The sequence below is a fragment of the Stenella coeruleoalba genome (genome assembly GCF_951394435.1).
Source record: "Stenella coeruleoalba genome assembly, chromosome: 3".
NCBI classification, from domain to species: domain Eukaryota; kingdom Metazoa; phylum Chordata; class Mammalia; order Artiodactyla; family Delphinidae; genus Stenella; species Stenella coeruleoalba.
Window position 1 is genome coordinate 62,214,832 of NC_137148.1, and position 14,647 is coordinate 62,229,478.

Sequence of the window (14,647 nt, forward strand, 5' to 3'; positions counted from 1 at the left end):
TTTTACTGCCTTCCTAGTGCAGATCATTATGGGACGTCATCTACTTATTTATGGGTTTACTTGTTTATTCCTACCCCCCTGCCCCCCGACTCCCCAGCTAGAATATAAGCTCCGTGAGAGCCAGGATGGTGCCTGTCTTGTTCATTCCTAGTTCCTCCACACCTAGAACAGAGCTTGGTATATAGTAGGTGCTCATTAGGTACTTATTGTGTAATAAGGGTATACAGCTGCTCCCCCACTCAAATTCCAGCTGTTCCCCCTGCTTGGTCCTCCATTCTCCTAGCAGGCAACAGGGCAGGTCCCCTGACCCTCTGCAGGAAGCAAACAATACCCTATCCTACTTCTTAGCACAGCTTCCACTTTAAAGACCTCTCATGGAGGGTGAGCCACAGAGGACTATCTTGCTCCTCACAGAAAACACAGGCCCCCAATCTCAAATCCAGAACTTAAAAATATATACATATATAATTACAGTATTTCTAAACGCAGTTCTTCTTCTTTTGCAATCATCTATTTGAAAGCTGAACTATCATATTCATGCAAAAGCGATCCTTCTCAATCAAGTCAAGCTGTTCTTAGAGCTTCTGTCCTGGGAGGGAAAAGAGACAGGTGGGCAGGTACCTGATGGTTTTCCACACATCGAAGCCATCCAGAGGCTTGGTGCCCTCTGTGCTGCCCCCCGCCAGCTTCACCAGGGTCGGCAGCCAGTCGGAAATGTGGATGAGCTCCCGGTTCTTCACGCCCCTCCGTTTCAGCAAGGGGCCGGCCACAAAGCCCACCCCTCGCACGCCTCCTTCCCACAGGCTCCACTTTCTTCCTCGAAGGGGCCAGTTATTGCCCCCTGCCAATGTCTGCCCACCGTTATCTGAAACACAATTAGGTCATAGCATGAGGACAAGGCTAACTATTAGATACATTTAAGAACAGAAGACTTGGATGCATGTTATTATTAAATGGTGCTTAGGAACTAAGAAAGAAGATTCCTCTTTCCCCTCTCCCATAGCAGCTACCCTCCTCCCACCCAACACAACCCTCCATCCCACAGACATAACCAGGGCTCAGCACGGCACATGTCTGACACTAGACCTTTAAATCCTCCATGGAGAGGGCCACTGAAAAACAAGGGAGGCCCCTGAGGGGAACTGCTTGGGATAGAGCCCTGTGCTGAGCAATGACTAGGATTCAAATGCATGCATGCAACTTTGGGTAACAGAGGAGAGTGAACCCAGGTAGGTGGAGCCCCTCCCCGTACATGAAAAGACACCTCTGAATAAGTTTCACTTAGGAACCTAAGGCTCCTGATTAGTGGGGATAACGAACCTTTTTATTTTCTTCCTGGAAAATTTTTCTAACATTTAAACTGGTAACAGAATTAACATTTGACTCCCTGGTGATCTGAACTCTTAAGAGTGAAAGTTGCAAGACTTCCCCAGTGGGTTAAATGTCTCCGTACACAGAACAGTTGGATGGAAAAAATAATTGCAAGAAAAATTCCTCCCTTCTTGACAGGATGGCAGGACAAAGCTTCATTGTATACTGTATGCCAGGGAAGAGAAGGTTTCTCTCCCAAGGCAGCCAAGGGAATGGAGGACACTGGGGAAGCCAGAGAAGATACAAAAGTGACTTCAGTATCTTACCAGCTGGGTGGGGCTCAGAGTTAGAAATTAAGTTGGACTGTAGAAAGTAAAAAGTCATATTTCTTACATACTGAGGTTGTAGAATCATATTATCTCCAAAAGTACTCATACACTTAGGTGACTTTAGAGATACATTTTAAATATCACTTATTTGCATGTGCAGTACACTCCGATTAAATGTTTTCTAAAAGCCACTGTTATCCAAATGAACCACAGGAGGGCAGTATGACAGATGTGCTCTATAGAACATTATGTATAAAGAAATCTAACACAGAAATCAAGCTCTATCAAAGCCAAAGGATGCTCATGGAAGGAAAAAGAACCAGTATTTGTTAAGCACCCACTCTGCACCAGGCACCCTTTTAATTTCACATTATCACAGACTCTGGAGTCCAAGAGACCTGGAATTGAAGCATGATGCCAGCCACTCACTAGGTGTGTGACCCAGGGCAATACACTGCCTCAGTTTCTCATCTTTAATGTAGAGATAATAATTCCTACCTCATTCATGTATTATGGTGAGAATTAAGTGACATCATTTATAATAATGGTTTGGGGCTGGGGACCTGGCACAATCTAAGTTCTCAATAAATGGTAGCTAATGTTTATAACAATACAAATAGTCTAGTATTATAACTATTTTGTCATGAGAGACTTGAAAATGCCAAACAACTAATAAGTGGCAAAGCTAGGATTCAAACAATGTCTGTGTGACTCCCAGGCTCCTCCTGCCCCCAGAGTGCCCTGCTCCTGAGGTCCCTGGTATAGAGTGAGTTTTATATCTATATAAAACTTTACTTCTCTATGAAAAACATAAGCACGGTCAATCTCAGCTAAGTTTACACTCTTCCCATGATACAGCAGGAGAGCTATCTCAAGGTGATGACAGTTCCCTTACGAGGAGCCTCTGTTGCTGGTGGGTAAGAAATTCAAGGCTCTACTGTCAAGGAGGCTTCTGATCAAGCCCTTAACACACCAGGTCTTCAGTTCTTCTCTGTGCCTCATGAGGGGGAGAAGGAAGGGTCTTGAGCTACATTAGAGGAAGGTAACAGTTCTTCAACACAGGTGGGTGACAATCAATCTCATCATTTGCTATCAGACAAGAACCTTTTCTTAAACCTCACATCTCTTCTTGACAAAGCAAATGGTCACCCAAGCCAGTTTATTAAATACACATTCTATTTCACACGAGCAGACCTGCACGCTCAAAACAGGGGGCACCATCTTTAGACAAAGGGAATTCCTCACACTCCACTGAGTATCCGTCACCAATAACCACTGTATCAAAACGTAAAAGAAGGTGCTGTTCATGTGATACAAAAATACACTGGAAAGAAGTGTTTACACTCTACCTGTGAAGTTAAGAATGGCTAAGACAGCACTATCATTTCCCTGTGCTGTCTGGATTGCTATAAATGATACTGGCTCAGGGCTTGTAGAAGATGCCTGTTGTCTCCATTTTTGATAGATAACACTCCTTTGAAATATTAGATAATGTCTCTTTCAGTTCCACCTATTTGTTAGTGCTCAGTACAAAAATGGTGGATGATGAAGATGGTAGAAACAAGAGTGGAGGTGATGGGGAGAAGCGTGGGGTGGGTCTGGAGTCTGATCTTAGGCCTTTGAGGTATGACTCAGGAAGGAAAATACTCTGGGCTGTAACGAGAACTTGGCCACGGCTGCTAGGTGGAAGGTGTTTCCACATCTTATTTGGGAGGTGCCGATGCAGTGCGTGTGACTGTTTTTGCATTAGCTTCTGTGATGTTTTTCCCATTAGCAAGGATAAGCGATTCTATCGTCTGTTATCGATGTGGCTTCCTCCATCATTTTTTTGAGAGCACTCCAGGGAGAAAGCACTGTTAATTGACACACCTGCAACTCATCCTCTTGGGCTCCCCAGTCACAAAGCCAACTGCAGAATCCACTGCATGAAGAGGACAATTCAGCTTTGCCAGGGACCTGGCCAGGCGGCACTGGCTGACGGCCTCCACTTACCAGCAAAAATCCACACACTTAGGCCTTTGAGAAATAGGGTGCTGTCCATTGGTTCTAGTGCATTTGCCCAGGTATTTCAAGGAGTTGGACATAAAACTGATCAGAGTAACAGCAAGAATACAATCAGCTCATTTGAAACAAGGTAGAGAAGGGGGCTTCCAATATCGTTCACTTAAGTCTGACATAAAGTTCAAAAAGACAATGGAGACCTAGAGTCTGTCATACAGAGTGAAATAAGTCAAAAAGAGAGAGACAAATACCATATGCTAACACATATATATGGAATTTAAGAAAAAAAATGTCATGAAGAACTTAGGGGTAAAACAGGAATAAAGACACAGACCTACCAGAGAATGGACTTGAGGATATGGGGAGGGGGAAGGGTAAGCTGTGACAAAGTGAGAGAGAGGCATGGACATATATACACTACCAAACATAAGGTAGATATCTAGTGGGAATCAGCCGCATAGCACAGGGAGATCAGCTCCGTGCTTTGTGACCGCCTGGAGGGGTGGGATAGGGAGGGTGGGAGGGAGGGAGATGCAAGAGGGAAGAGATATGGGAACATATGTATATGTATAACTGATTCATTTTGTTGTAAAGCACAAGCTAGCACACCATTGTAAAGCAATTATACTCCAATAAAGATGTTAAAAAAAAAACAAAAACAAAAAAAGACAATGAAACCACCACCATTTCAAACACGTTTCTTTTCATTTTCTCTCCTAATTTTCCTCTGGGCAAAAGTTAATTTTTGTTCTTGTTAAGAATTAATTTTCAAGAGAAAATGTTCAAGTTGCATTTCCTGGCTGACTTATGAAAAAACTTCCAAATCAAAATAAGATGACTCGCCTTTCTGTCTGGCGGCAGCCATCAGGTGAGCCGAGATGCGCGCTTACAAGTACCTCCAGGAGCTATGGAGGAGGAGGAAGCAGTCGGATGCGATGCACTTTTGCTCAGGGTGTGCTGCCGCAGTACCGCCAGCTCTCGGCGCTGCTCCAGGCACCCCGCCGCACCCGGCCCAACAAGGTGCGCAGGCTGGGCTACAAGGCCAAGCAAGGTTATGCCATATGTCGGATTCGTGTGAGCCGCGGTGGCCAAAAATGCCCAGTTTCTAAGGGTATCACCTACAGCACGCCTGTCCACCATGGTGTCAACCAGCTCGTTTGCTCGAAGTCTTCAGTCTGTTGCCGAGGAGCGAGCTGGACGCCACTGTGGAGCCCTGAGGGTCCTGAATTCTTACTGTGTTGGTGGAGATTCTACGTACTAATTTTTTGAGGTTATCCTCATTGATCCATTCCATAAAGCTATCAGAAGACACCCTGACACCCAGTGGATCACCAAACCAGTCCACAAGCACAGGGAGATGTGGGGGCTGACGTCTGCAGGCAGGAAGAGCCGCGGCCTTGGCAAGGGCCACAAGTTCCATGACACGATCGGGGGGTTCTCGCTGCGCAGCCTGGAGAAGGAGCAATACTCTCCAGCTCCACCACTACCGCTAATATAAGTAATGTTTGTAAAATTCTTACCTAATAAACAGTTTAGGACATCCATGTCTGCTTGAAAGTGTTTTTTAATGTCTGTTAAACAGATTGTTGTGTGCAGATTGTTCATTGAATGCATTGTCAAATTCTGAAAGTTAAAGTTCAATAATATTTGAAGACTTTAAGTGATGGTGTATCTTGTTTCTAATAAGGGAAATGCCTTTGTTTTTGCTTTATTAGGGAGTTGATATGTCCGTGTTTAAAATGCTGTTTGGGGGATTCCCTGGTGGTGCAGTGGTTAAGAATCCACCTGCCAATGCAGGGGACATGGGTTCGAGCCCTGGTCCAGGAAGATCCCATATGCCACGGAGCAACTAAGCCTGTGCACCACAACTACTGAGCCTGCGCTCTAGGCCTGCAAGCCACAACTACTGAGCCCGCATGCCACAACTACTGAGCCTGCATGCCTAGAGCCGGTGCTCTGTAACAAGAGAAGCCACTGCAATGAGAAGCCCACGCACTGCAATGAGGAGTAGCCCGCGCTCACTGAAACTAGAGAAAGCCCGCGTGCAGCAATGAGGACCCAATGCAGCCAAGAAGATAAAATAAATTTTTTAAAAATGCCATTTGGTACAATAGGTGTAAAATTCTGTAAAAGAGGAGTGCAGAAAGGAGCCATGTAGATTTGTTGGTGCATGTGATGAAATCTACAGCTTTACTGGGGTGATGCAATGCTCTGCTGGTTTACTCTAAAGTGGCTGTTTCATGGAGTTTGGCAAGGACAAACTTTAAATTGGGTTTTCCTTGGACATGTGAAGGATGTTGTGATCCTTTATCATGGTCATATGCAGAAAAATAATGAAAGTTGACTAGGGCCCACATTTTTAGACTTAATCTACTATTCCACTTATGTAACTGCTGCTTCCAAAAGGCGAAAAGTAAAGGAATGCCACCATTTTTTAAGAGAATTGAAAAAACCTGTTGTAAGATGTTTCTCTTACAAATTGAAACAAATCCTGGTTAACCTAAATTAAATTGCCTTGGCCTCCATGGTACCACTGAAGTTCACATAAAAGGTGGGAGTTCCTGATTCAATCCTATGACTCTGGGATCTGTAGAATACTTAACTTCATGCAAAATAGTCATGGTATTTACACTACTGTATATCGAAACTGATGGAAATTGAACACTAGGTAAATGAGAAGGGAGTTTTTAACCCTAAGGTTTGTAAGCTAGTGATGCTACGATTGGGAAATTGGTGTTCATCAGGTACCTTTCAAGTGTGGGAGGATAGAAAAGGCTTGGATCAAATTTTTAAATGTTTTATCTGTAGTATTCGTTTGTGACCATTATGAACTCTAAGCCATCTTAGGGGGGAAAATAGGGTTGGTTTTATTCAAAAGTAACATTGCTAAGTCCAATCAGTGTTATCTTGGGTCAAGCCACTTTATCCATTCCCATAAGGCTACTGAGGAGAGTCATGTAGTTGGTGTCAATACGAGTTCAATTGGTTTCCGAAAAAAAAAAAAGAAAAAAAATAAGATGACTCCAACTAGTAAAGGAAGCTATGAAACATTTTTTGGGGGGGAATCATTTTTCAGCAATGTTTTTGGCAGGGGGAAAACCTAATTATAAAATCTTTGCCGTATAGAAAATAAATGTCAAAATAAAACAAATGTCATCTACAGATGGTAAATCTCACTTTATTATTCATTATTGAACAAAAATAGCTGTCAAAACGTCATGAAAAACACTGGTTAGCCAAAGACCCGAGCAAACACATTAAGTATATGACAGTGAAGCCTCATTTGCATCCAGCTGATAAAAATTAAGATGGAACCACGACAACAGCACTAGGTTTTAGGACTACTCCCCAAACAGGGTCATGTTGTGGCTTGGCTTTAGAAGGCTGCCCTGAACCATCAGTGTATATCTCCACCTTGCTGCCTCCATGGATCCTTCAACCCTGGCTTATCCAAGACAGCTCCTCACTCTGACATGGGGATCCTGGAGAAAAAAGCAAGGAAGGCTCCAGCAGCCTTGCACCAGGGCCTGGACATCCCTCTGAACAGGCCACCCACGGGAGTGTGACAGATGAGCAGACAACAGGATTTCAGAGACCAAGAAGACTCTTTGTCCAATAAAGGACCTGTTACTACTCATGGTTGATTCTTTTAGACTAAATTTTTACTTAAAGCAAATTGGAGAGTTAATGTATGTCTTAGTAGTCATCTAAAGGATTAGGTAAATTCAATCTTCTCCTAATGAAAGGTTCTAGAGAACATATCTACCGAGACATTCAATTTACAATCTGATGTTCTTCTCTTTCCCTCTTGCTCTACATTCAACACATTCACTTCTGCCAAGTTGATCATGAAAATGGATTTCCAATCCACCTCCCCATTCTCCAGCCCCGTTGCCTTGGGTCCAGCACGGGTCTCACCTGGACTCCTGGGGTAACATACAGAATGTTTCACGTTGCTATCAGAGGCATCTTTGTGAAGCCCAAACCAAACAGGCCACAAGCGTGTTTAAAGACCTCTAACTGCTTCCCAATCAGGAAAAAGTTCAAACTTCAGTCCAACACATGGAATCCTTCATATGTGGCTCCAAACTACTTCTGGGGCATCAGCTCCTGCCCTTCCCCACAAAGCATGCACTGTGCTTCAGTCACAGAGAACTTACTTCTTGTTGTTAGAATACAACATGCTGACGTTGCCTGGGTACAGGTTGGCTCCTTTGCCTAAAATGCCCTCCCCATCTTTCCTGCTTGACTTAATAATGTCACACTGCTGTTTTTAATTTACTCCCCCCAGACAACCTCTGTCTCTTCACTGTCCTCCTGCACTTTATACTTTTCTATCACACTTATCTCTGTATGGTGTTAATCAGTTATTCGTGATTTGTCTTCCCTGAGAACTCTGGCTCTCCAGGACAAGAACAATGTCTCATTCTTCTTTGCATTCCCCAAGATCTAGCAGAGACCTGCCAAAGAGGAAGCCTCGAGATTTGAGGGTGGAGAGGGGGGAACAAATAAGTGAATGGAGAAAAGGCCACCAAAAATGGAGACTGAAGACACTAAAAATTAACTCTGATTACTGCAGAGGGTTTTCTGAGCTTTCCTCCAGCCACCCCATGACCTTAACTTTTAGGAAGCTGTTCTGCACACAGATGCTGCTTATTTTACAGGATATTGGCAAGAGGCACTCCTGGAACCCCATGAGGATTTAAACAAATCCAACCCACAAATACCAGAATTGTTTGTCCAATCTGGATCAGTTACCCAAAGTCAAAGGGGTTGTTGGAGAGCATTTGAGGAAGCACGGTCCTGGATGGGAAGAGAGTCCTCACTCACCCCTGTAACAAATCTTTCTGGATTTCATGGCCCATGGACCACTCTAGCTTTGGGGAAATGGCAGAAAATGGCAGAAAATAAGACAGACAAGGTCCTTTCACATGCAGTGAGTAGAAAAAGAGGTAGGATCTCTCTACTCATGGTAACTGGTGACTAGGCCTCTCAGAGAAGCTGTAACCAGAATGACGGGGTAGAGCCAACCAACATCAGAGAGGGGAGAACCCAGGCACGTGGTGCAGGAGGCTCAAGGGCCTGATTCAATTACACATTAGATGGCGGGTGTTCTGTGTCAAGCTTCTTTCTTTTTTTTTTTTTTTTTGCGGTACGCGGGCCTCTCACTGTTGTGGCCTCTCCCGCTGTGGAGCACAGGCTCCGGACGTGCAGGCTCAGCGTCCATGGCTCACGGGCCCAGCCGCTCCGTGGCATGTGGGATCTTCCCGGACCGGGGCACGAACCCATGTCCCCTGCATCGGCAGGCGGACTCTCAACCACTGCGCCACCAGGGAAGCCCCTGTGACAAGCTTCTTAATTAAATACTAAATTAACGGTACTCTTAAGAACCACTCTGAACTTAAAGAAAACTTGAGCTGAACGATGACTAGATATAAACAAAAAGCTGTCTGTTTTATGACTAATATATTTTTTCCTATCATTACTACAGTCACATTTGTAATTTTATTGACGTGTACTCAAGGGATAGGGATTAAGTGCTGTGAGTTTGGGCAAATCACTCTCTCTCTGAGCCTAAGTTTTCCCCATTTGAAAAATGAGGATAATAACAATACCCATCTTAACACAGAGCCTGGCACAGAAGTATTGCTTAATAAATACTAGCAATTTTCATCGCTGATAACTACCACCAGCAGCAGCATCAAAGTATGCAGAGCAGAGCAGGCTCCTAGCTGGGTATTTACTAAATAGATGCTAGATTTAGGTTTTATAACTATACTCCAAAGTGCCATGCTTTTTGTAAGAAGGTATTTCAAGCATAGACCCTTCCAAGGAGCATTCTCTTCTCTGTATGTAATTTCTTGAGCATCATAAAAACACGATGAATTGTTGAGGGGTTTTGTTACGATTCCTTTCTGTTTCCATGAATTTAAATAAAGCATATCAATGATCAAAGAAAGAGGTACAATGGCCATAGCCTGTCATTCAAATTAAATTTCAGAAACGGAATCTTTATTCAGATATTCATCTGAATATTTGTAGGGGTTTTAAATGGTTTGCAGCATTCAGGGCAGATCAACGCTCTGACCCCCCCCAACTCCCAGTCAGACACAATCAGACTTTACATCTTGATTAAAAGAACCAGCAAGGGGAGTGTTCCTGCCGAGCTAGCATTAAGGGGGATTCTGGTGGAATGGGATTGGCAGGCAGATGCCAAATAAATGATGCAGCCACCGAAAGAGCTAAAGATAAAGAAAGATGGATGCAGGGGAAGGGTAAAATCCGGAAGGAATGGGGGTCAAAGAGAAAAAAAAAATTACACAGGGTTGTAGTAAAAGATTTCCTCATTTTAACGGGACTCATGTCATCGTTTATAATGATGAGATATCAATGGGATTTTATCTTCTCCTTTAAAACTTATTAAGGATGAAAAGTCTCAAAAGGTCTGTTGAAAGATTGAAAACATTTGGTCTCGAAAAGTGAAAATGGAACTGGGAACTGGAAAACAGTGTCCTCATTTATTACGTATTGGTAGGCAAATCACTGAACTTTTTTCTGAAGTTTAAATCATAGGTACTCACAGATCTTGGAGATCCTTAAATGAAAGTTGTAAGCACAAAATGTTATGAGTCACTCTCACTTAGATGGCAAGGGTAATGCTAGCTTTGATCTCCACATTCTGGATCCCCTAACAAGTAGCACAGAAGCCCTTTGTTTGGAATATTTAGGGTCAAGAAAAGTACCAAATGTTTATTCAGTCCTTTCTTACAACTAAAGCTCTCCTTGCTTTTCCTGAAGTTCGATCTTGAAAGAATGCATTTTTTTTTAAAGCTAATAAAGTTATGAATTTCAGGGCAAACTAAAATGCTTTGGCACCTTTACGGAGTATCATAGTTTACTCACAAATTACTTGGCTCCCCTTCCAGACTTGAAACCCCTTTAAGGTGGCAGATAATTTTTTACTAGACAGCTATTTATCTGTCACTAATGCCGATCAAGAAGTGATAGATGTAAAAAGTATCACAGAAGTGCTTTAGAGTCTGGCAAGTTCAAAGACAGCAGGAGAGAAGTGAAAATATCATCAAGAGGTAGAAACAAGTAAGATTGTGGTTGCAAAATAGTAAGCGGACTACTTGTATGGTGAGAAAGATGGGAATTGAGGTCAATGATTTTTTCGGAGAGAATGATACTAGAGAAAGCTCACATATTCTGTTTGGGCAAGCATCAACTACTTCAGTTTGTCTTTATGTTTCCAAATCTACAACACAAGTTAAATGTTCTGAATTTACCCTTGAAGCAGAAACAACATTTTACTGGATCTCTACTTCATAAGTAGCAAGATTTGCTTTTAGGTTACTTGGAAAAAATCAATAAACCAAACTGAGTGGACAGGCAGTTTTGTTTCCCCAAAGCTCTTCTCTGAAGTTTGTTAACTGCTAAAGGATCTCACTAGTATGTGACTGTCTAATTATGGCAGGAGAGACCAAGAAAAAGGTCATGAGAACACTGATTAGCACAATCTTCTTTGAAGAAAAACAGAAGAGTAAATCCTAAGAGATCTCATCATAAGGAAAAAGATATTTTCTTCTTTTTCTTTTATTTTGTACCTATACAAGATGATGGATGTTCACTAAACTTAATTGTGATAATCATTTCATGATGTATGTAATTCAAATCATTATGCCATACACCTTATACAATGTTGTGTGTCAATTATATCTCAATAAAGCTGGAAGAAGAAGAAAAAAAAAGAACAGAAGAGCGAAACATTTAATGGCAGAAACAAACCAAAAAAATTCAACATACCTAAATACTAAGAAGTTTGTTAAAAGAATTTCAAATATTGAATGCATACTTAATAAAGGTATAGGAACAAGATTCCCTTTAGATCTGCAGATAACACCTGTTCCAAAGGCAGAGTGAAACAAACTCTGAGTTCTCAGACTCCTGGCCCTCCTGACCACGTGAGGTGGGCAGTACCCCTCTGACCAGGATGAAGGGGTCAGTGAGAGGGAGGAGAAGTCCAGGTGACCCTGGCCATCCCAAGGGCAGGGGAAGAGTGTGCTAGCTGTTGGGAGTGAAGGCAGCTGGAGGAGAAGAGAATGTGTGGCAGGAAGCCTGGGTCCCTTTTGCCCAATGAGAGGCAAGTAGGTAAGTGGAGGCACTTTAGCGAGACCAAAGGACGCTGAGAGAGAGAGAGGTCCGGTACGTGGGAAACGCAACGTCTCCTGATCAGCCATGAGCTGGGGTTAAGAAACAAGACCAAACAACCAAACGAATCAAAATAAATGCCCTGAGTGACCACAAAAGGCAACACCAAGTCCCTGCAATCAGATCCTAACTCAGGGCCCATTTGGTTTCAGACACAATTCTAATAATATGTATGATGGCTGGCTTCCTAATTTCATAGCAGATTGGGTAGGTGCAGACTGCTGGAGTTGGTCTCCTAAGAATGAAGGAAGGAGCAGAAAAGATATGCATTTTATAAGAAAAAAATATAAATTTTAGTTTTAAAACAAAATAAAGAATTTCCCTGTTTTTCTAGTGTTAAGTGATCCACACTGATGTATATTAAGGACACCACTGTATGAAGCATAACACAATAACGAAAAAATTAAAATGATAACCTTACATCATTAAGACGGTAAGAGGCTCGGGGTATAGTTAAGGACAGCTTAGACCTAGAAAAAGGTTTATAGCCCATATTCATGTCTCTGAGCCCACCTAGATCACTATAATGTGACCACCTCCACCTGTCATTTTCAGGTCACAACTGCAGGCACACAGAAACTTTTACTATCATGGCATAGAGTTAAGCCTATACACGGAAAAGAGAGAAAATGATTCCAGGTCAGAGTTGGGACCCCAGAAGGACTGAGCTCAGCTGCAGGCGGGGGAGAGGGGGGGAGCAAGTTACACTTTTTTGCACGTCTACTTTCGTGGATTGAAACCTGTGATTACCAGGCATATGTGTGAGTGTTATGGCTGGACACCCTGTGTTTGGTGGCTAGAATAGTTGTGTTAAGTTACCCTGCAGGTGAGATAGAAGGTGTTTTTACTGTTGTGGTTATTTGGTTTTTATTGTGGGTGTGGTAATATGTGACCTGCCTGCAGGCTCATTCACAGATTTTAGCTTTTTATCTAATAGCACCTGTAATAATTGGGAAAGTTCTGAAATAGGGGAAAAAAGCTTCTATATCATGGTTCTCAAGCCTTTCAAGCCTCACACTCCCCTGTTATAACAAATGTTTTGTCGTGCTCTTTTGACTCCCTGTAATGGAATTCATACACTTGCACACCTAATTTTTAAAATAACTTTAAATGTAATATAAAGGAAAAATGGCAACTGATAATAAAATAGCATGTATTTCATATGAAAACGTGCAGGCACAGAATATATAGCAAAGTGGTGAGATAATTGCCTGGACTATATATGAATACAACTGGACTTAAAGGAGGCCATTCCACACTAGAAGTACAGAAGAATGAAAGAGAGCAGGGATGAACACGAGAATAAAAATCAGAATTTATCTTCCAGAAAACAGGGAGAAGCCTAAACTTCCCAACTCATTCTACGAGGGCAGCATTACTGATTCCATAGCCAAAGACACTACACAAAAAGAAAACTACAATGAACAGAGGTGCAAAAATCCTCAATAAAATTTCAGTAAATCAAATCCAGCTATGTATAAAAATGATAATACGTGATTGTGTTAGTTTTCTATGGCTGCCATAACAAATTACTACAAATTTAGCCACTTAACACAAGTTCATCATCTTATAGTTTTAAGTCTGAAGGCAAGTCTCATTGGGCTAAATCACAGTGTTGGGAGGGCTGCATTCCCTTTCAGAGGCAAGAGAGGAGGATCTCTTTTTAGCCAGTTTCTAGAAGCTGCTAGAATTCCTTCGCTCAACACTCTCTTCCTCCATCCTCAAAGTCAGCAATGGCAGTTGAGTCTTCTCACTTGGTATTACTTTGACCTCCTCTTTGTCCCTCTCTTCCACTTTTTCTAAATTAATTAATTAATTAATTAACTTTTGGCTGTGTTGGGTCTTCGTTTCTGTGCGAGGGCTTTCTCTAGTTGCGGCGAGCGGGGGCCACTCCTCATCACGGTGAGCGGGCCTCTCACTATCGCGGCCTCTCTTGTTGCGGAGCACAGGCTCCAGACGCGCAGGCTCAGTAGTTGTGGCTCACGGGCCCAGCTGCTCCGCGGCATGTGGGATCTTCCCAGACCAGAGCTCGAACCCGTGTCCCCTACATTGGCAGGCAGATTCTCAACCACTGTGCCACCAGGGAAGCCCCCTCTCTTCCACTTTTAAAGACTTGTGATTCCATTTGGCCCAGTCAGATAATATTCCCATCTTAAGGTCACCTGATTGGCAACCTTAATTCAATCTTCAACCTTAGTTCCCCTTTGCCATATAACATAAGATATTCAGAGGTTCAGGTCTTTAGGACGTGAACATCTTTGGGGGAAGCGAAGGGAACATTGCCCTGCCTACCACAATCATGATGAGCAAACGAGGCTTATCCTAGGATTGCAAGTAATTTTCATATAAAAGAATGATGCTGGGAGAATTACACTACCCAACTTCCAAGACCTCCTATAAAGCTCCAGTACTCCAGACAGCTTGGTACTAGAATAGGGAGCCTAATAAAAGAACCACCCGTTAGTGATTATTTGATATTTAGCAAAGGTGCCAAATAAGTCAGCCGAGGAAAAAGTCTTTGCAACAAGTGATTCTAGAGTAACTGAATATCTACGGGAGGGGGAAGAAAGAACCTTGACCAATCCCTACTTCACAACTTACAGAAAAATTAATTGAAGATGGCTCATATTTCAACTCAATAGTAAAAAAAAAATTAACATATGAGCAAAGGACTTGAACAGATATTTCTCCAAAGAAGATATACAATGGGCAAGAAGCACATGAAAAAAAATGTCCAAGGGGATGCAAATCAAAACCACAAGAGATACCACTTCACACTTACTAGGACGGCTATA

General features: G+C 42.6%; 1 protein-coding gene and 1 pseudogene across 3 annotated transcripts in view; one reads left to right on the top strand and one right to left on the bottom strand.

Moving 5' to 3' along the window:
- ARSB (arylsulfatase B) overlaps nt 1–14,647 on the bottom strand; it is a 186,247-nt gene that overhangs the window by 102,932 nt on the left and 68,668 nt on the right. For both annotated transcript variants that reach the window (XM_079916968.1, XM_079916967.1), the window contains exon 5: nt 622–865. In XM_079916968.1, coding sequence (XP_079773094.1) covers nt 622–865 — 244 coding nt within the window. The remainder of the gene's footprint in view (nt 1–621; nt 866–14,647) is intronic.
- Nucleotides 4,205–5,134, top strand: LOC307183583 (large ribosomal subunit protein eL15-like; annotated as a pseudogene). The gene has a single exon. The product of its transcript is annotated as a large ribosomal subunit protein eL15-like (transcript).